The 20,411-nt window shown below is 40.5% G+C and overlaps 1 protein-coding gene across 7 annotated transcripts in view; it reads left to right on the forward strand.

Annotated features, from left to right (window-relative positions):
* The window catches only part of dst (dystonin), a 100,511-nt gene that overhangs the window by 20,904 nt on the left and 59,196 nt on the right, over positions 1 to 20,411 (forward strand). For 4 of the 7 annotated variants that reach the window (XM_078272784.1, XM_078272789.1, XM_078272785.1 and 1 more), the window contains exons 4-32: positions 2,249 to 2,326; positions 3,560 to 3,652; positions 10,665 to 10,831; positions 10,971 to 11,083; positions 11,272 to 11,378; positions 11,476 to 11,595; positions 11,972 to 12,067; positions 12,177 to 12,304; positions 13,708 to 13,801; positions 13,905 to 14,059; positions 14,148 to 14,613; positions 14,867 to 14,995; positions 15,152 to 15,229; positions 15,337 to 15,498; positions 15,774 to 15,878; positions 16,065 to 16,160; positions 16,246 to 16,371; positions 16,468 to 16,620; positions 16,723 to 16,877; positions 17,011 to 17,137; positions 17,251 to 17,434; positions 18,079 to 18,236; positions 18,329 to 18,507; positions 18,619 to 18,757; positions 18,844 to 19,037; positions 19,162 to 19,324; positions 19,405 to 19,488; positions 19,668 to 19,775; positions 19,861 to 19,959. In XM_078272784.1, coding sequence (XP_078128910.1) covers positions 2,249 to 2,326; positions 3,560 to 3,652; positions 10,665 to 10,831; positions 10,971 to 11,083; positions 11,272 to 11,378; positions 11,476 to 11,595; positions 11,972 to 12,067; positions 12,177 to 12,304; positions 13,708 to 13,801; positions 13,905 to 14,059; positions 14,148 to 14,613; positions 14,867 to 14,995; positions 15,152 to 15,229; positions 15,337 to 15,498; positions 15,774 to 15,878; positions 16,065 to 16,160; positions 16,246 to 16,371; positions 16,468 to 16,620; positions 16,723 to 16,877; positions 17,011 to 17,137; positions 17,251 to 17,434; positions 18,079 to 18,236; positions 18,329 to 18,507; positions 18,619 to 18,757; positions 18,844 to 19,037; positions 19,162 to 19,324; positions 19,405 to 19,488; positions 19,668 to 19,775; positions 19,861 to 19,959 — 4,056 coding nt within the window. The other 3 variants (XM_078272786.1, XM_078272787.1, XM_078272788.1) reach the window with 3 other exon arrangements.

The following is a 20,411-nucleotide window of genomic DNA, read 5'->3' on the forward strand; positions in this document are numbered from 1 at the left end:
TGAAAGTAATTAAAAAAAAAAAATATTTTTTGGGCACTTTTAGGCCTTTATTGACAGGACAGCCAAATAAATGATAGGGGAGAGAGAGGAGGAACGACATGCAGCAAAGGGCCGCAGGTCGGAGTTGAACCCCAGGCCCGCTGCGTTGAGGAGTAAACCTCTATATATGGGCGCCAGAAAGTACATTTTTATAAAATGAAATACAGCAATAGATTCTTGATGGACCACATTTGATTTGCAAACTGTAATTCAAAATTGTCAGGTATACACTGTAATATTGTTAGCAAACAATGTCCATATTACATGTAATTTTAACCAAAAATAGGAAACTGTCATGATGTCCAGTCTTTGGTTTGTGGCCTTGCTCTAGCAGTATGGGGCCTTTTTTTTTTTTACTTTTTTTGTGAGAAATCATAAGCGCATAAATTCTATATAGTTCAGTATTATGTATGAGTCTAATCCCTCACATATAGAGCACATAGCGGCACAGTGTATGTAGCAGTATTACTCTGGCCTAAGACGGGAGCTACTGCATATTAACCAGCAGGCTATTTGCAGTATTATTTCATTTCTGTTTTAACATGTCATTCTTTTATCTTATATTAAAGTATGTTAATACAGTCTTTGTGCAGTCCTGAGCTCCATAATGTTATCATGCTGTGATATCCCTTACTGTATTTAAACTGCATGTATTCCTATGCAAGGAGCCCCAGCAGTTACTCCCTGCTTCAGTGTGACTAACTTTCATCCTCTATAAGCTATCTATTTTCTGTTTACATCCTGTTTCCCTTCTACTTTCCCCCTCTTCTGTTCTCCACTCTATGATTGGTTTCTGTCCATTGTCTAACTTCCTTTTGATTTGGCCGCCGTGTGTGTCCATGTCTTCCTTTCTTTCCCATGTGTTGCCTTTTCGGTGATAAGCCAAGGGAGCGTGATTTTCTGAAGACATTGCGGTTGGTGAGTGGGACAGAAGCATGTGCAGTTGAGCAGCATGGAGACACGGTGGATGATGATGATGATAAGGGGGTACGTGTGGCTTGCCCCTCCACCCCCTTTTAACAAACTAATTTAGAGTTGTGTTGTGGCCAGTTAACAGGAGTGTAGAAACAATCCCACTGTATGATTTGTCTTTTTGTAGTTTTGCATAATTGCGCTAGGAGATATTGTAGTTCTTCTATATGCTTTCAGAGCATTGTTTCCTTTTCCCCAATTTAGCTAAATTTGTGATTTCTATGTTTCCTAATGCCATTTCTTCTGATCAGGAAATAATGTCCGAATCCTTGTATACATGACCAGATGATACTGATGATGCAGATAAATGTGCACATGATCTAAAGACCCAGGCATCTTCATGCTCAAATTTTCTTTTTGAGCATGCATCAACAATACATTTGGCACACTGACCTTGCAAAGCCATTGAAGAGATGCAATAAATTATTAAGGAAATTGCCCATAATGCTTGGGTCTTTATATCCATCTCACTAGCTTTGCCCATCATTGAGCCATACAATCAAAATGCTCCAAACCTTCGTGAGCATCAGGACATTTTTCATCTGCATGCTTTTGGGAATCTTAAAGCCTCAAGAGCTCTTCATAAGTGTATGAGATTCACAGAATGAAAGCTATGGGAGATGGGTTTATTAAATATTGTTGCTTTGCTATTGAGATGAGCGGGATTCCTCTCTCAGCTATCATTAACTTAGTAAATATGGCTGAATGCAGCACTAGTCTTTTGCTGCTGCTGTTGCTGCTGCATCCTGGCTTCAACGCATTTTCCATTTCATTACCTCATGCTGTGGCCCTTTACTGTCAGCGTGTATTTGTCACAAGAGATTGGATACTTGTTCGAACAATGCAGCATTCTATCATTTTTAAGATTTAGTGTCTACAGCACAGCGAACCAAATGTATTACTGTGTTTTTTGTACACTTTAGCTGTGAGTGTGTTAACTAGCAGGTTTACTTGGTTTGTTATTACACGTTAAGAGCAAAATTTCTAGAGATGCAAATGGTGGAAAATGTTCTGTACATGCACAGATTTTGAGTGGGACTGCAGAAATGTCTACTCTTTTTTTGGGTAGAGCTTATTGTGTGTTCTTTGAAGTCTTTACCTCACCAGATCAGCGGGTAAGAACCTGGAAGCATGTCCTGTGTCCACCATGTTACTAATCATTGTTTAAATGTGTCCTCTGATATTGAGAAGAAGCTGATTACCATGCATGGCCCCTCGTCCCTCTTTATGTCCACAGCCTCGGGAGAGAGGGAGGATGCGCTTCCACAGACTCCAGAATGTACAAATAGCACTGGATTATTTGAAGAGGCGGCAGGTAAGGATCATCCAAGCACACTCTGAAACTCTTGTTCTGTCACACTTTTGATTGGAATAAATTTGAGCCAACATTTTCATAAACATTTAAAAGTTTAGACTGCAGGTCAAATAAATGTTTCTGCCTTTCCTGTCCTCTCAACAATTCATAGCAGTATTCAACTAAAAGTCCACATAATTATACAAAAGGTTACAACTGAATAGCACACTACAATAGAATAAAAGTACATGTATTAGTTCATAGTGTATCTTAGGAGTTGCATCATATTATGAGAGATTTGTTTGCACGTTAACCACCAAGGCAGGCAAATGCAAGCAAAGGTACACGTAATTGAACTGGGAATGCAAGTGGCACACTGTGTCTGAATATCTGTGCTCAGACACACAGTGCCACATTGTGTGGGAGAGCCCCATTCAGTGGTGATTACCTAGACACTGCCTATTCTCCAACACTGTTGGACTCGTGGCATTTTCCATGTTCTTTGATGAAAATAGTAATGGCAGCATTTAAGGAGCACCGACTACAAATCCCATCAGTGGGGTTTCAGAGAGCTTTGATTGCCCTCCCCTCCCCCACCACTCAGGATGTGATGAAGAACACAGCCTGGCTGAGCCTTAGCCAGATGTGACGTAAGACTTGAGACAAAGGAATCATAGATGGTCACAAATGAGTTGTTCTATTGTCTTAGCTGCAGTACATATCAGACACATTCATGCACTTTCTGTAATCAGTAAATGTGTAACAATCTAACTGTTTAAACTTCCTTAAATCTCCTCCTGCAGTTCATTGATTGCAATTATTACAGATGATCAGGCTGGCACTGGAGAGATAAATGAACTGCTCCATTAAAACAAGAATGTGTTTAGACTCTGATTTTCTCCATTAAGTTTTTTTGCGAATTCATTAAATGCACATATTTTTTCACTCCGACATGATAAAAAAGTCCTAGCAGGTTTATAGCATTTCATTTGTAGCAAGCATTCATTCTCCGTCATCTCAGACCCACAGTGTTCCCTGACATAATATAATGACTGTTGTGCCACCTTGTGGTGCTTGATAAAAGACAGGCATATGAGTCAAAATAGACAAAACACAGTTACACTCATATTTTGTAATAATACACAAATAAATGTAAAGAATTGCCATATTGTAAAAACTCAAGAGCAGGGTTTGCACACTTAGAGATTTTGTAAATATGCAATATGTGAATGATGATGCGTTTCCTGTCATCAGGTCAAACTTGTAAACATCAGGAATGACGACATCACAGACGGCAACCCAAAACTGACCCTGGGATTGATCTGGACCATTATTCTGCACTTTCAGGTCAGCATTGTCATCTCATGGTTTGGTAATTATGATTTTAATAACCAAGAACGTAAGATTATTTATTACTCAGATACTGGATAATTACTTACTTTCATTTCCTTGTATTATATGTTAGTAAGTGATGAGTTCATACTACTAACAAGGTGTTAATCTTAAACTTGTGTGTATCTTTACATCCTACTCCATGTTGATACGTTGGAAGTATCTTTATGCACATGAACTTCAAATTAGCAATATTTCTTTCTCTCAAACATCTGATTTGACAGAAACTACCATGCAGATACTTTTGGTTTTACAGTAGGGCTATTTTTTTTACGAAAAAGCCTATCTGAGATACCTTTTGTCTTAGAGTTTTACAGATATTTCAGTGCAACATGAATGCTGGCATCCTTTGGGATTGAGTTGCATAATATTAAATGCCCTCCAGATTAATGCATTTCAAATGATTCTACTTTTGACCACAAGGTGTCAAAGCTGTGCAGCATAGATTATGCTGAATGATATTATTGCTGTGTTACTCACTGAGGATTACAGTGTAATATATGATGCTAGTGTTTACCTGGCTTACTTTAATTCATATTTGATTCAGCTTGAGTTGTAACACGTCTATGTTTGAATGCAGCGGAAAATGGCTTGGAAATTTAAAACAATAGAGAAGTATTATACTCCGTTATTTCCCAGAATCCACTTGGTTTACTGTTTTACTCTGTGAACATCTGTACACAAATCAGTACAACCAAGCTTTGCAGTTTGGAGAGTTGCGATGGTTTTCAAGATTGTGCTCTAGGCTGAGTTTATATTTCTCCCTCAATGTTCTGAAAAATGTTGAATGCCAAGAGAATCCAGGTGTCCACCGAAGTGTCTATCCAAACTCCAATAGCATGCAGAAACTCCATACTTTAACTACTCCTCACTCACACTCTCGCTTCCCTTCTCTCCCTCTCTCTGACTGTCTTGCATTATATTACTAATATCTTTGGCACATGGCACATTGACTCAGTGGTTGGTTAAGGACAGGAATATTGTACTAGTCTTTCACACTTGCAGCTGTGATTGAGATGGCGCTGAGTTAGTATATTATATTAGAACAAGAATGCATCTGTCTGACCAACGCCCTCGATGAAATAATGGGGGATAAAGTAGGTAATATAATTTTGCCTGGACTTGCTGACAGGTTTTTGTCAGGGATGATGCCAACACCTGCTGCTGTCAGTCTCACGCAAGCCCTTGAGCAGCAATGGGCCTGTTTCTTCTTGATTTAGCAGGGTAGAGAAAATGTTGAACTTCAGTCACAGTATACACCTTTGGCTTTATTATATAATCACAGCTGACAGCAGATTGGCATGTATGAACTGTTTCTATATTACATGCTTTTATATGAAGTACAGGGTTTGTTTTTGGGACATATTTTATGAGCTTTTCTTAGTGCTGCAGGCTATTTTTTTTGTACTAACTTATATAAACTAAGAGTACTGACAGGGTGTGTGCCATGTAATGTTTGACCTCAATCCTCTACCTCATAGCTGGTTCACTGTTTCACTGCTGAAGTTCTGTTAGGGTGTTTCAGACTCTATTGTTTGATCATGTCTGTACAGATAAGTTGATTTCATCACACAACGCTGCCGCTATTCTTCACAGTGGTGACCACGCTGTATTTTGACCTGGGACATGGTGTAGAGTGAAATGTTTATTTTAGTATAGCTGGTGACATTGCACTGTAGTCAGGTATTTCTATGCTTGTTTATCTCCTTTGTTTGTCACCGTCTCTGTGATGTCTACTGCTCTGTACGCAAACAGAGAGTCATGATTCATTTTCATTTCATTCATTCACTGATGGGGGGGGGGGGAAGAACCCTGTACCAAGCAAGTATATAAATAATATTAAATGCCATAAACCATAATTTTACTGAAATATAACATTTACAAACATAATCTAATGCTGCAGTAATACTAGTATTTGATGGTTTTGCCATAAGCTGCCCATAAGTAGCAGTGTGAGTAATCAGTACACTGTAGTTTGAACTGTGTTTGCTGTCAGGTGACTTTGACCTTCAGGGTCCAAATATTGTAAGCTGACAGTAGCACCGTGTTATTTTTAGTTGAGCTGTGTGGTGGCATTATATTTATTTACCCTTTCACACACTACTTATTTCTCTTTTTGCCATGTAATAAAAGTATTGATTGATTCCCCTACAGTGAACCTTTCCCCCATGCTGTCAGGCAATGTTATCTTATAATTGCTGCAATGGTTTTTATGTATTGAATCACTTCCTGGTCAGAGCATTTGCCCCCCTGTGAACTGCGATGGTGGTGATCTGTTCAGATAATAGTGTTTGTTTAAACCATTGGATTTAAGCCCCACCTCTGGCTCCGCTATTGTACGTAGCTTGATTAATAGACAAAGTGAAAGCACTTTGTTGTCCAGCTCGGATTTGACTCTGCTTCTGCTGCTCTCTATGCTGTTCTGTTTTTTAAAGCCTTTCTGACTGGCTGGGACTCTGTCTGGTTCACGCAGCCAAATTTGCTGAGCCAAAATTTCTCACAGCATAATAGGTGGCCATAAGCTGGCATCCATTTGCAGTTTAAACCTTGTCCCCTCCATCCATTATTACAGACACAAATATTAGGAAGCCTAAGAGGCGGCTGTGACGTGCACGTTTACTGTGTAGACAAAGCAGACTAGTCGGCACAAAACAGGTCTATCCACAAGTCTTCCGTCCTTGCTCAGCTGAGAACTATAAGCACATGAGCCATGTCTGCGTATGCATTTATGGTGTTTGTGCTGGATTAGTAAAGCCAGATAAATGTTTCAAAGGTCAGAAAGGATTCCAGTGTCAGAGGAGAGACTCAAGAGTGAGCATGCAGGCAAGCTAGAAATGGGGAGGGAGGGAGGGAGGGAGAGAGAGAGAGAGAGAGAGAGAGAGAGAGGCTGACCAGTTCTCAGCTGTGAGTCAACGAAAGGAAAAAGTCAACTCTGCTTTGAGTGAAGGGAACTTTGTGTCTGGCTGCCGGCTTGTTTGTCACTGTTTATTGTGTGCTAGTTGCACAGTGTGAACATGGCTTTCTGTCAGTGGGATAGTGGCTCTTCAGATCAAGCGGAGCTCACCGGATACTTTGCCTGAAAACAGCTAACTGTCAATGGGTAAGAGACTGTATGACTTTCAGCCATGGGAAACATCTGTGGCTGTGTTCGAGGCCCTAAAGAGGAATGCTATGTTGATCCCAAGAAAGCTCCACTGAGCTTAGAATCTAAAGAACGCAAAGGGCGCCGCTATTTTCAGAGGAAGAAGAGGAAATCGGAAGACTTTCAGCCTGCTGGATCTCTCAGGAGTCCTGGAAGTGAGGCAACCGAGGCCATCTGCAGTAGTGCAGAGGCTCAAGATGGCCCAGATGGGAATGCAGAGGAGTCCCAAGCAGAGCTGGATAAACCATCAGAGGTGGAGACACATCTATCCAGGCAGGACAGCATCAGTACAGGCATCTATGTTGGAGAGGTACCAGTTTTCATCCTTAGAGATCCCTGTAATCAATCAACTAAGAGGTTAGTTTACAGGTCGGGAAGGTTTTGCACAGAGCAGACAGACGATGACAGAAACGGGTCCATTGTAAAAGGAAAGCTTCGCTGTATTAACACAACATCCAGAGGCTTCTCAGCTAAGGATGGTCTGCTAGTGAAGAAGCTGCTGCAGCGCCAGTTAAGGAGGGCTGTTAGCTTTGGAGCAGTGGAGCACATGCTACAGACTCTGAGGGGTAATGACAGACCTGGGAGTGAGGAAACATTTGCCAAGATTATATGGGGCTCTCAAGCACACAGGAGGAGCAGACGGAGGGCCTACACCTGCTCTGGTTACGTAGAACATCTTCCAGCTCCTGCCAAATGTATTTCCACCCAACACGAGGTAAACTTAGAGCGTGTTATTTAAAGCCATTATTGGTGTGATTCATAATAGATTAATAAGGGGTTTGATTGGGGTATAATGTAATGTGAAAATTGCAAGGCTGGTGTTGACATCATGGGAGTTAAGCACTGTGGTGAAAATGTATGCTTAATAAAACACTTTACACTTTAGAGTATCGCCAGTTCACTGTTACACTAATTTTCTCATCATTACATCACTTTATAAGCCATCAGCATGGTCCATTGTGCAGGTAGAGCATTATGTCATCATTGTCGTGTCTTTTCTGTCTGTGTTCCCAGTCATTCTCATGAATCATACATTATAGAATGTATTTACACCACAGGCACCACCTGTGCAGAAGATTATGCACTTTGGCTGCATAATTTTGCATAATTTACCTGAAATCTGTGTTCAAATATTTATGCTGCGCATCTATATGTAGAGACAGGAAGAGTATGTTGACATAGATTTTTTTTTTGTTAAAGCCCAACCAGTAGTTGACCGGTGTTATACAGCATCAGGAAAAAACAGTAACTTAGATTTTAGACCTCATTGTAAGATCCGTCAATCACCTTTGGAGTGATAGCAGGCTGTGTTTTTCAGTTTTATTGGTGGGGCTTTGATTTTGTTGAGTACATTCAGAACAAAAGATGATGTCTTATTGTATTCGTTATCTTAATTAGTGCTCTCACTAGAACAGTTAGTTTTGTATATTAAAGTGATTACTGTGGGTTAATAAGGAGGCTGAAGTGCGGCAACCCTGCTATTTGTCCCTTCTTCTTTATATTTTGTACAATAATGGCTGCCAGAGTTTGTATGAAAATTGGCACATTATACAATCTGATGATGATGCAGTATTAGTGATTGTCAGTCTTCTGCAGGACAAGGACCAGGGTCATGGTGCTATAGTTTATTAGTTTGTATCATGGTGTCGTTACTTCATATGTATGTTAACAAAAACAAAGGACATTATTGTTGATTTTAGGCAATCTCTCTCCCTCGTTCGACATCAACTGTTATACAGCACTCACAGAAATCACCCTGGTAGATAATTACAAATGTCCTGGGACAGTTATTGACAGTAAAATCTGTTCTGGCTCTAATGTTAATTTTGTTTGTAAGAGAGAAAGCACAGCAGTGTCTTTATTTTCTTGGAAAAATTAATTATTTTGATGCTTGTGTATCCTTGATGACTCTTGCAGTCTTATTGAATCTGTTTTATCCTTTTGCATCATGGTGTGCTATGGAAACTACAGCATGTCCAGTAGAAAGAGACTCAACAGTCAGTAAAATTCAGCTCTTTGATATTTATACTTAACACATTCTTAGGAAGATTGATGCTATCCTGGCTTGTACATATCATACTTTGTTCAGGAAGTTTGACTACAGACTAAAAAGACTAGATTAACCTTTGTTTTGGTGGCTGTAGGCCTGTTAAACTCATGTCATACGCTTTCTTAAGTAGACTGTACACACGTTTCAGGCTTTGGAAGTTATAGCATCTGGATAGTCTTGTCTGTGGGGATTCTTCCATGTCTTTTTTTCTTCAGGATGGTGCTATTTGTGTCTGTGCTAATCTTGTTTCAGCTGTAGTGTGTCGCTACTGTTTCTGTTTTTCGCTGTTGTATCTATGACTGATGTCACCTGGCTGCAAATTCCCCCCTTGTGGGACAATTGATGATTGATGATGATTGATTGATTGAATTGATTGACTGATTGAATCTACGTTGTGTTTCTCTGCTTGTTTTTTGTTTAAACCATGTGTTGTGACGTAACATTGTCTAGAAAATAGAAACAAACTTTTCGATATGTATCCCATGTGGCTTTCATAGCAAACGGAATTACAGTATTGCTGACAGATGGTGTCACTGTAGATAGAAACTTCATCACTTCATAAATGTGCTTTAAACCCAGTGCCAACAACACTGTGGAACTCGACCTGTGGCACTGTTTGTTTGAGGTCATCTTAATCTTCAGTACAACACCTTGTAAAACTATTGGGTAATTTATTCATATTTTTAACTCCATTTCACACTGACCTGCTGACATTTTCCATGTTTCAAGTGCGAACAGAAACTATTATCTCATTTACACGTAATTCACACTTTATGTTAAAGCGCCCATATTATGCTCATTACTCATACTCATAATTGTATTTTAAGGTTGTACCAGAATAGGTTTACATGGTTTAATTTTCAAAAAGCACCATATTTATGTTGTACTGCACAGCTCTCTCTCACTGCTGCAGATCCTCTTTTCACCTGGTCTCTGTTTTAGCTACAGAGTGAGACCTCTTTTCTTCTTCTTCTTCTGTACTATCTTTGATTGCACTGGCACATGTGCAGTAGCTCAGCTGTAGATCATGTCAGCTAGCTAGCTCCATAGACAGTAAAAGAAAGGCTGTTTCTCCAACTTCGGTCAGTTACAAGGCAGGATTAGCTGGGAGACTGCTAAATGAGGGCGCACATGGAAGTAGTTCTTTTGTAGATTATGGTGAACTTGTGTGTGTTGTAGCAGTGCTTTGCTATTGAGAACGAGGTAGCATGCTAGCGTTAGCATTAGCGTTAGCATGCTAACACTAATGCTACGAGCTAACGGTTGCTGTTAGCCAGCTCGTTTCGGCTTGTGATGTCACAAGCCGTGTCGAACAGCTCACCCAGAGACTGAAGGCAGGACACATTCAGAAACCGTATCTCACTCAGAACAGCATGGATGGATTTTTTTCAAAGTTTGTATGTGTGTGGAAGCACCAGAGACACAAAAGAACACCCCAAATCCCAGAAAAAGTGTTTTTTTCATAATATGGGCCCTTTAAGTACTATCTTTGTGACGGTAATTTTTTTCAGTGGTATTTTTAAGGCTGTCGCTTGTGTTATCACATTTTATTACATCATATTTCAAGGTGCTGCTCTGATTGTTGCCACTCAGTAATGGTGAACTAATCTCACAGTTTTATTATTCACAGGTTTGTGGATTAGATTTTCTGTGTGTGTGTGTGTGTGTGTGTGTGTGTGTGTGTGTGTGTGTGTGTGTGTGTGTGTGTGTGCGCGTGTGCGCGTGCACGTGCATGCGTGTGTTTCTGCACATTTAACGTCATGGCATCTTGACAGATATCGGAGATCCATGTGACAGGAGAGTCCGAGGACATGACAGCCAAGGAGAGGCTACTGTTCTGGTCCAGGCAGATAACAGATGGCTACGTAGGTGTACGATGTGACAACTTCACAACCTCCTGGAGGGATGGGAGACTATTTAATGCCATCATTCATAAATACAGGTACAGTAACACTGAAGAAACTGCAGGTTATATAATGCATTTTGTGGGTTTAGTGGTCTTGTGTCCACGTCCTCTTTCTTTTACTTGGTATGCCTTGTTTTTTTCTCGCCTTACTGGTCTATCCTTCTCCCTGTTGCAGGCCAGACCTGGTTGACATGAGCCGTGTGTCGACACAGGCCAACCGATCAAATTTAGAGCATGCATTTTGTGTAGCTGAACAGCTGGGGGTGGCCAGACTGCTGGACCCCGAGGGTGAGAACCATACCCACTGTCATGTTTGTTTTGATTTAGGAAACACTCTAAAACATTTTAACACCTTTTGTGCTATACATCTTGTGAAGTGAAGCTTGGAGATTTTGGCTTGGGGAATAAGTCCTGTGAGCAAAGCTCATTGACATGTGTTGCATTTGTGACCTTTTGGTTTTGACTTCCCTCATCAGACGTAGACGTTCAGTCACCCGATGAAAAATCTGTCATCACATACGTCTCAACACTGTATGATGCTTTCCCGAAAGTACCCGATGGTGTTGATGGAATCAGTCCTAATGTAAGTTGATGGCATCAGTCCACAAGTAACTCCACTCAAATCCAAGTGAAAGTGATAAAAAGTGCTTTATTTCTGATGATCCGTTTTCTTTGAACAGGATGTTGATATCAAATGGGTGGAGTACAAGAACATGATCAAATACCTCAGCCAGTGGATCAAACACAATGTGGCCATAATGTCAGATAGATCATTCCCCAACAACCCTGTGGAAATCAAGGTATTCAATATTTTGAATCTTTATTAGCTTTATTTGCACATGTTGAGCTTTAGCTGTCTCATTTTACAGTGTGCTTAGATCCTGCATGTGCAGTAGGTGAAGGATAATTGTCTTCTTCAAATAGCCCACATGCAACGTCTGACTGCTGTAACTGAGACTTAAAGTGATATTGATGGATATGAGAGAGCAGCAGCATCCATTTGCCGCAAGAAGTCGATCCCTTTTAACAGTAAAGGCACTTTTATGCAGTTGTTTTAAAGACAAGGGGAGAGTATGGACAACTGCTTGAGATCTGTCTCCTGGTTAATATCTCTTCTGATGATTTGTGGTACAAATGTATAAACATTTTTAATGCAATCTTTGCTTTCTTTTACAGGCACTTTATACACAGTATTTGCAGTTTAAAGAACACGAAATCCCGCTGAAAGAGAACGAGAAGACAAAAATCAAGAATCTCTATAAAATGCTTGAGGTATAGGCTACAAATCCAAAATAGAGGAACATGTTGCTTTGATCACACATTGCAGTGTTTGTAGTGAAACGCACTGTAGTGATACCAAATCTGTGTCTGTACCTGACAGATGTGGATCGAGTTTGGACGTATTCAGTTACCCCAGGGACATCACCCAAACGATGTGGAGAAGGAATGGGGTAAATTAATTGTTGCCATGCTAGAAAGGGAGAAGAGCCTGAGGCCTGAGGTGGAAAGGTATGTGCAGGCACTGAGCGTATTAGTACTTAATGTCTCCTGGCTCAACATAATGTGATTTAAAGGTCTCATCTTTATAGTCTTAATAACCTAATATTATGGGTTACTTGTCAGCCAAAAGTCACCATTTAACTAACACACACAAAATGTGTAACTGTTTTAGGGAAAATACAGGTGCTACAAGCAAGCAAGCAAGAGATAGATAGATAAATAGATAGATAGATAGATGGATAGATGGATGTGTTTCTAAATGAAAAGCTTTTCATACACTGTATAGATGAAAGAGCAAATACGCTAAATGAGTCAGCATAACATTTTCTGAGTTTGGTGTATTTGGTGCTATAGCATTATATTACAAGCCTAAAATATGATTTCTATCAACATATTCATGAGCTGTTATATACAATATATCCTGATCAGATTTACTGCAGCCAAAGTAATAAAGTTTGCATATGATAAGGTTGAGGTTTGTGCTGCTTTAACAGATGATCGAGTGATTTGCAAAATAAGTACCAAACAATAATCTTGTGTAATAGAATAGTGGTAAAAAAATGTGAGTCCAGGAACAAAATCATGACTGATCTAGTATGTAGTTACATTAAAAAACGCAGAAACTTGCAAATTCTAAGAACACAAAGAGTTACTTCTTCCTTATGGCATGCTCAGTCAGGTTTCTGAGCTCTATCTGGTGCTCTGTTTCCATCCATGTTTGTTTCCAGAGTAGATCTTATTTCTATGGAAACGTAATGCCAAGTCCAAAGACTTGCAAGTTCTCCATTGGCAATAGTTTAAACAAGTTTACATCTCCATCCCTGCCTTCGTTGTCTGTAAACACGACATATTGTATTTACAGCATTCATTTTGGGTGTGGTGAAAACTAGCAGAAACAGCAATCATAGCAGTTTGGCAGGACTTTACAGTCGCAGTTCGAATAAAGGCGTACTGCCTCAACTTGCTCTTTAATATTTATCCCCAGAGGGCTGCACAGTATTTCAGCGTGGGAGTCCCTTTACACGCTCAGCGCCTGTCTGTGGGACTATAAATATGAGCAAGTTGAAAGCCGCTCCGTCAGTTGGGTATGTCATGGCTAGGTCGAGGCTGGGTTCCTTTCAGAGGGATGATTAGGATGAGAAATGTTACGGTAATTGTTTGATGCGCTGCAGTGGTTTACCATGTAAAGTGAGATGGCCTATTTAAGTGGGCTGTCATCTGTTAGCAACAGTAGCTTCACCAGTTTCGGCTCTGATGACACCGCTCTTACTGAACCACTACAAATTAACAGCTCTGTCTTTCTCAATAAAAACATTGTCTATGGATCCAGGTGAGATTACAGTGTGCACTGTGAATATTTTGTTTTGTTTGTATTAAAGTGATAATAACTGTTGATCTTTTTGTTTTTGTAGGCTTGAGATGTTGCAGCAGATTGCCAACAGGGTCCAGCGGGACTGTGTTAATGGAGAGGACAAGCTGGCGTTGGCAAGAATTGCCCTGCAGTCTGTAAGTTATGTGCAATCTCTGGTTGAATCTGTTTGTAAGTTGTGATAAAATAGCACTGTGTGTACAGTCTTGAGTTTTGAGTCTCTTTTTTTCCTCTGCTCAGGATGCAAAACGCCTTGAGTCTGGTATTCAGTTCCTACATGAAGCTGAGATCGCTGGCTACCTTTTGGAGTGTGAGAATATCCTCAGACAACAAGTGGTGGACATCCAAATTCTTCTGGATGGGAAATTCCCCTTTGCAGATCAACTTGTCCAAAGGTACAATGTATATCCTCCTGCAAAAATAACACACTGAATATTCTTATACATGAATACATCTCATATTGTTGTTCCTTTTTAAATACAGGGTGTCAAAACTCCGGGATGACCTTCTAGCCCTGAGAGCAGAATGTTCTTCTGTGTACAGCAAAGGTCGCACCCTGACGACAGAACAAACCAAAATGATGATCTCAGGCATCACGCAAAGCCTGAACTCTGGCTACTCTCAGAACTTCAACACAAGCCTGACACCAGCCCTTACTCCTGCACTCCCTCCAGGGGGGTTAGGTACCCCTGGGTCCACATTCACCTCTAGCCTTACACCGTGCCTGACCCCGTCCTTAACCCCTGCCTTGACCCCCGGACTGCAGCCTGCTTCAGTCCACAGCTACATGGGTGGTGGTGGCATGGACCCAGGCAGCCTCAGGCATTTGAAACACATGCAGATCCGCAAACCTTTACTGAAATCCTCACTGGCAGACCCCAACATGACAGAAGAGGAGGTCAACATGAAATTTGTTCAGGACCTCCTGAGCTGGGTGGAGGAGATGCAGGTGAGTAGTCACCATGTTCAATTCAGTTTATTTATGAAAGGGGACAGTGCAAATCAATAACAGTGCAAATCAATAACGCATGATTTTACATAAAAAATGCCAGAATTAGCCAAAAGGCTATTTTTCATCTGTAGTCCCCTGCCCTTGATGTTCAAAAAAACATCAAGGTTTTTTTCAGTTTGTTTATGTTTACTGTAGCTTTAATTGTTAAATAAGATACTGATTATTAGATTTTTTTTTTTCTCTGTTAAAGTTGCAGCTGGATCGGTCGGAGTGGGGATCTGATTTGCCAAGTGTGGAAATGCATTTAGAGAACCACAAAAGTGTACACAGAGCCATTGAAGAATTTCAAATGAGTCTTAAAGATGCCAAACTGAGTGAGGTAAGCGTTTTGGTGTTTCTCTCTGTCTTGCTTATAATCTTAATAGGAACATCAGCACTCAAGTGTTAGTCATAAATGGAGCTGCTGTTGCCTGCCATAACTCTTAGTGTCTGCACAGGAAACTAAAAGAAACCAAAACATGTTTTTCTTTGTCAGATTCAGATGACAATCCCCCTGAAACTAACTTATTCAGACAAACTGAACAAACTAGAAAAGCAGTATGAAACACTATTGGTAAGTGATCTGTTGAGCTCAATAGCCATTATCTAAAATCTGTGCTGCTATAAATTGTGTATGTGCTTTTTTTGTAGTCTGTATTAATGGATGCCTGTTCCTTTCAGAGCTGTTCAAGAGAGAGACAAAGCCATCTGGAAAGCCTGCATGACTTTGTGTCACAGGCAACTCAGGAGCTCATCTGGCTGAATGAGAAGGAGGAGGAGGAAGTGGCCTTTGACTGGAGTGATCGCAATGACAACATCTCCAAGAAAAGAGACTACCATGCTGTATGTTTTTTGTTTTGTTTAAATAGTCTTTTTAATTAACTGCAATTTAATCTGTGAAATCTTATATGCAGAGAGAATAACATGGGCTTGTTCAGACAGTTTGTCTATGTTACAGCTGCGTTCATTAAATAGAACAATAATCTCAGTGAAGGGATTTGTGTATTGTGGCCTGAATGGTCTTTGAGACAGGATATGGGATTGTGTAAGAGGATGGAGTGACTGGGTCTTTGCCGCGGCTGGATGCCCGAGATACTCAGCTTAATGTCTTCATACAGGACCTAATGAGGGAGCTGGATGAAAAGGAGGAAGTGATCAAGTCTGTGCAGGACAAGGCAGAACGCCTTATGCTCAAGAACCACCCGGCCAGGCTCACTATTGAAGTAAGTCCTATGTGGTTTTTCTTTTCTGCTTACTCAGCTCTGCGGTCAGTATGGCAGTAGCGTCTCCACCCTGCATACTGCTCCCACAGTAATTAAAAGTCTGTAAAGTATTTGTATCTTGTAATTTTCTACCTATTATTATATCTGGATATTGTGTGTCTTATTTCTGAGTTGTTTTTCTTCCAGGCGTACAGGGCTGCCATGCAGACGCAGTGGAGCTGGATTTTACAGCTCTGCTCATGTGTAGAACAGCATCTCAAGGAGAATGCTGTTTATTTTGAGGTGAGATGCTGCCTGTTTTTGTTGTCAGTACAGCAAAGTGCATGTTTTTGTCACATCTAATTTCTCGTTCTTTTCCCTCTTGCAGTTTTTCAGTGATGCCAAAGAGTCCATGGACTACCTTAAGAGCCTGCAAGATGCCATTCAAAGAAAATACAGCTGTGATCGAACAAGCAGCCTACACAGAATGGAGGATCTCATTCAGGAGTCCATGGTAAACTGATGAAAGATGCGTGAAGTGTGTACGCATGTTGAGATAGTTGCAAATAAAAAATAATGTAAACTTTTTTTTGTTTTGGTGTGTCCATAGGATGAGAAAGAGCAGCTTCTTCAGTACCGCAGCTCTGTAGCTGGGTTAGTGGGCAGGGCCAAGAATATTGTGCAGCTCAGGCCCAGGAACCCTGAAAGCCCCGTGAGATCCTCCATCCCTGTCAAAGCCATCTGTGATTATCGTCAGATTGAGGTATACAGTGGTTCTCTACACCATATTACACCATTTTTAATCTTTATTACAAAGTTTTATAGTAAATATATGTATACTGTGTCCTTATCACAACTATTTCAGATTACCATTTATAAAGAGGATGAGTGCGTATTGGCCAGTAACTCTCACCGGGCCAAGTGGAAAGTCATCAACCCAGCAGGAAATGAGGCCATGGTGCCCTCTGTGTGTTTCACTGTGCCTCCACCTAACAAAGAGGCTGTTGATATGGCTACCAAGTGAGATGCTAGGATGCTAGGCTTCGTTTTGTGTCTGCATTATGCTATATTTTAAAATAAAGTTTCTGAATGCATAAATGCTGCTGACCTGACTTTGGTGGGATAAATAATTTCTCTTTTGTTTTTTCTGCAGAATTGAGCAGTTATACCAGAACGTCCTGGCACTGTGGCACCACTCCCACATCAACATGAAGAGTGTGGTGTCTTGGCATTATCTAATGGCTGATATACGAGCCATCCGCAACTGGAATGTTGCCTCAGTATGTTTGAATTATTATGTTTTATACATCCCAATTTTCAATGATGATCATTCTGGGAAAAATGCAATATTTTACGGTTTGTTTGTCTCATTCCCACTTTTATTTCTCTGCAGATAAAGACCATGTTACAAGGTGAGCACCAGCAGGTCTTGAGCAACCTGCAGTCCCACTTCGACGAGTTCCTGGAAGACAGCGAGGAGTCCGAGGTATTCACAGTGGCAGACTGTGCTCAGCTAGAGAGAGACGTTGCGGCCTGCAAGGAGTACTATCAGGAGCTACTCAGATCTGCAGAAAGAGGCAAGGCCCAGATTCCCTTCCAACAAGGAGTTGCTGGTGTACATTGAACTCAACGCGCGAGGGAAATTTAAGCCTTTTAAGCCTTAAATTAATGACTGTTTTTTTACTGAATTAAGAATAAGAGATTGTAAGCTTTGCTGTTAATGAAAAGCAAACACTGGTATGTTGGTAATGTGCAGTTATGGTTTTTAAATAGGGTGGAATTTCTGGAGAAAAAAAAATACAAAATAGCTATGTTATGTTGTGATGTTACTTAGGAGACAAATATATGTGTATACAAAATTATTTTACATATATTCCCCTTCCCCTTTAAATAATAAGTTCTCATCTTATTAAAGCCATTTTCCTAATTTGTGTATGACTTCACCTTAGCAGTGTACAAAATGTCATTGATTTAGCTGAATTGCAACAGGGCCTACTCAACCTGACACTGTGATAATGATGCCACCTGGAGGTGCTTTTGTGTCCTATCACTTGATGTGTGCGAGACCTTATGCAGATTTAATATTTACTTTGTTTTATTGTGGTATTGTGAACTTTTAAAATTACTTTTTTTTATATACATCAAAACTGTCCTCTCACAGTTTGAAACTCAAAACATATTTCATGCTCTTACGTGATTATTTATTTTTCCCGGTAAACAGAGGAACACGAGGAGTCGGTGTACAATCATTACATCTCAGAAATACGCAACTTCCGGATGCATCTGGAGGCCCATGAAGAACACCTGATCAGGCAACTCCGCACACCGCTGGAGAGAGACGACCTGGAGCAGAGTCTGCAGCGCATCACAGATCATGAGGTACACGTCTGGGTACCAATAATTATTCAACACATTCAAGAACTTACTGGTGTTGTTATTTGAATCCTGATTTTCTACATGCCACTTTGTAGAAGAAGACAGCGGAGCTGAATAGACTGAAGGAGGACCTTGACGTGATGAAGGAGAAGTGTGAGCTGTTCCTCAGACAGGCTGCAGGTTCTCCTTCTGTGCCAACACTTTCCTCTGAACTCACTGTCATTGTTCAGAGCATGAGCCAAGTGTACTCCATGTCTTCCATTTATATGGACAAGTAAGACACTCCCTTCATTGTCTAGAAGTAATCATGGTTTCAATATTTTACCCAGATAGGTATTTGCCTTAAAAGTAGTTTAATGGAAGGCATGCTCTCTTTGTATCGCAGACTGAAAACAGTGAGCTTAGTGGTGAGGCACAGCCAGAGTGCAGAGGCGTTAGTTAAGGCCTACGAATCCAAACTCTACGAGGAAGATGCTATGAACTCTGACGTCAAGTCCATTGAGACAGTCATTTCAACACTGAAGGTAATACAATTTAGAAATTTAACATTTCACCAACATTGGCTGCGTTTTTGTTCATTTTGAGTAACTATTCCTCTTTTTGATTATAGCAATGGCGGACAGAGATTGACGAGAAGCAGGGGGTGTTCCATGACATGGAGGATGAGCTGCAGAAAGCCCGAGTCATCAGCGACCGCATGTTTAAGGCACACAATGAGCGTGACTTTGATCTGGACTGGCACAAGGAGAAAGCTGATCAGCTGAGCGAGAGATGGCAGAACATTCACTCCCAGATTGATAGCAGGTTAGTGTTAATATTTCTTATAGTTTTCTTTTTTGCATTGCATCATAAGAAGTCATTCACAACATTTTTGTGCAAGTATTATAAGTTTAAGTATTGCTCATTCACATTAACTGTTCAATTTCAGGCTGCGGGACCTGGATGGTATTAGCAAATCTCTCAAACACTACAGAGACTCCTACAGCTGTCTGGATGAATGGGTTAGAGAAATGGAAGCAGCACAGCTAAAGGCCCAAGAAAACAAACCTGAAGATAGCAAGGCACTGGCTGAGCTGTTGAACAAACACAAGGTAGGACAAGAGTTAACTTCTTCTTCACAATAAGATAAAGACAGTATGGATGTATATATTTTAAATGGAATGTCTTTCAGGTCCTTGTTGCTGAAATTGAACAAAAACAGAGCAGAATTGATGAGTGTCAGAAGTACTCAGAGCAGTACTCATCTGCCATTAAGGTCAGCTAATTTATCTTACGTTCTTACATTTTCTCATTGTCTCTCTGATATATGAAATTAGCAGTTTGTGACATTCCCATTCCAGCTTTGTTGGGCAACGACCAAGATATGATCCAAACTGAAAATTGTTGTAGTTAAGAAATAAAACGTTGTAAACTTACACATAAATCTCTTTTTAGGATTATGAACTTCAGCTGATGACTTTCAGAGCGATGGTTGACTCCCAACACAAATCCCCTCTCAAGAAACGGAGGATGCAGAGCTCTTCTGATGCCATTCAGCAGGAGGTAAAACTATTATTTAACTTTGGTAGGACAGGAAGTGTGTAGAGTACATCTCAATGACATGCTTGTTTTTTTTAATTTCGCACAGTTTATGGATCTCCGAACCCGCTACACTGCTCTTGTGACTCTCATGACACAGTATGTGAAGTTTGCCAGTGAAACACTGAAGAGAACTGAAGACGAGGAGGTGAGAGATCCATATTTTCAATACTTCCTGGCTTTCTACATTTGCAGTAGCTTATGCATCACATTTTAGACTTTTTGGGGCTATTTGGACGCTTAAACTTATAATGCCCGTTTAGCTTTACCTTCTTATTATTGCATGATTCCTAGGTCTTCTGTTTTGCATCAACATATTTCACTGCCTCACTAAGAAGTAGTGAACCGTAAAATATTGCAGCAAACTGTATCACCTTCCTCCGAGGGTTGTTGTATTATCATATATATTCAGCTCATCACTAGCGATGACATTTGCCTCATTGTGCAAAAGAAGCAAAGGAAATGTGGTGCATGTCTGCATGTACAGTAACTCCTTTTTGCTGGTGATGGTGACTTGCTGGAAGGAAAGAGCTTTTTCATTTTTTCTCATATCTCCTTTCTGTGGGAAAATGAAGCCTCTCCAGGAGTTTGTGTAGTTTT

Source organism: Sander vitreus, chromosome 17 (assembly GCF_031162955.1).
Source record: "Sander vitreus isolate 19-12246 chromosome 17, sanVit1, whole genome shotgun sequence".
Classification (NCBI taxonomy): domain Eukaryota; kingdom Metazoa; phylum Chordata; class Actinopteri; order Perciformes; family Percidae; genus Sander; species Sander vitreus.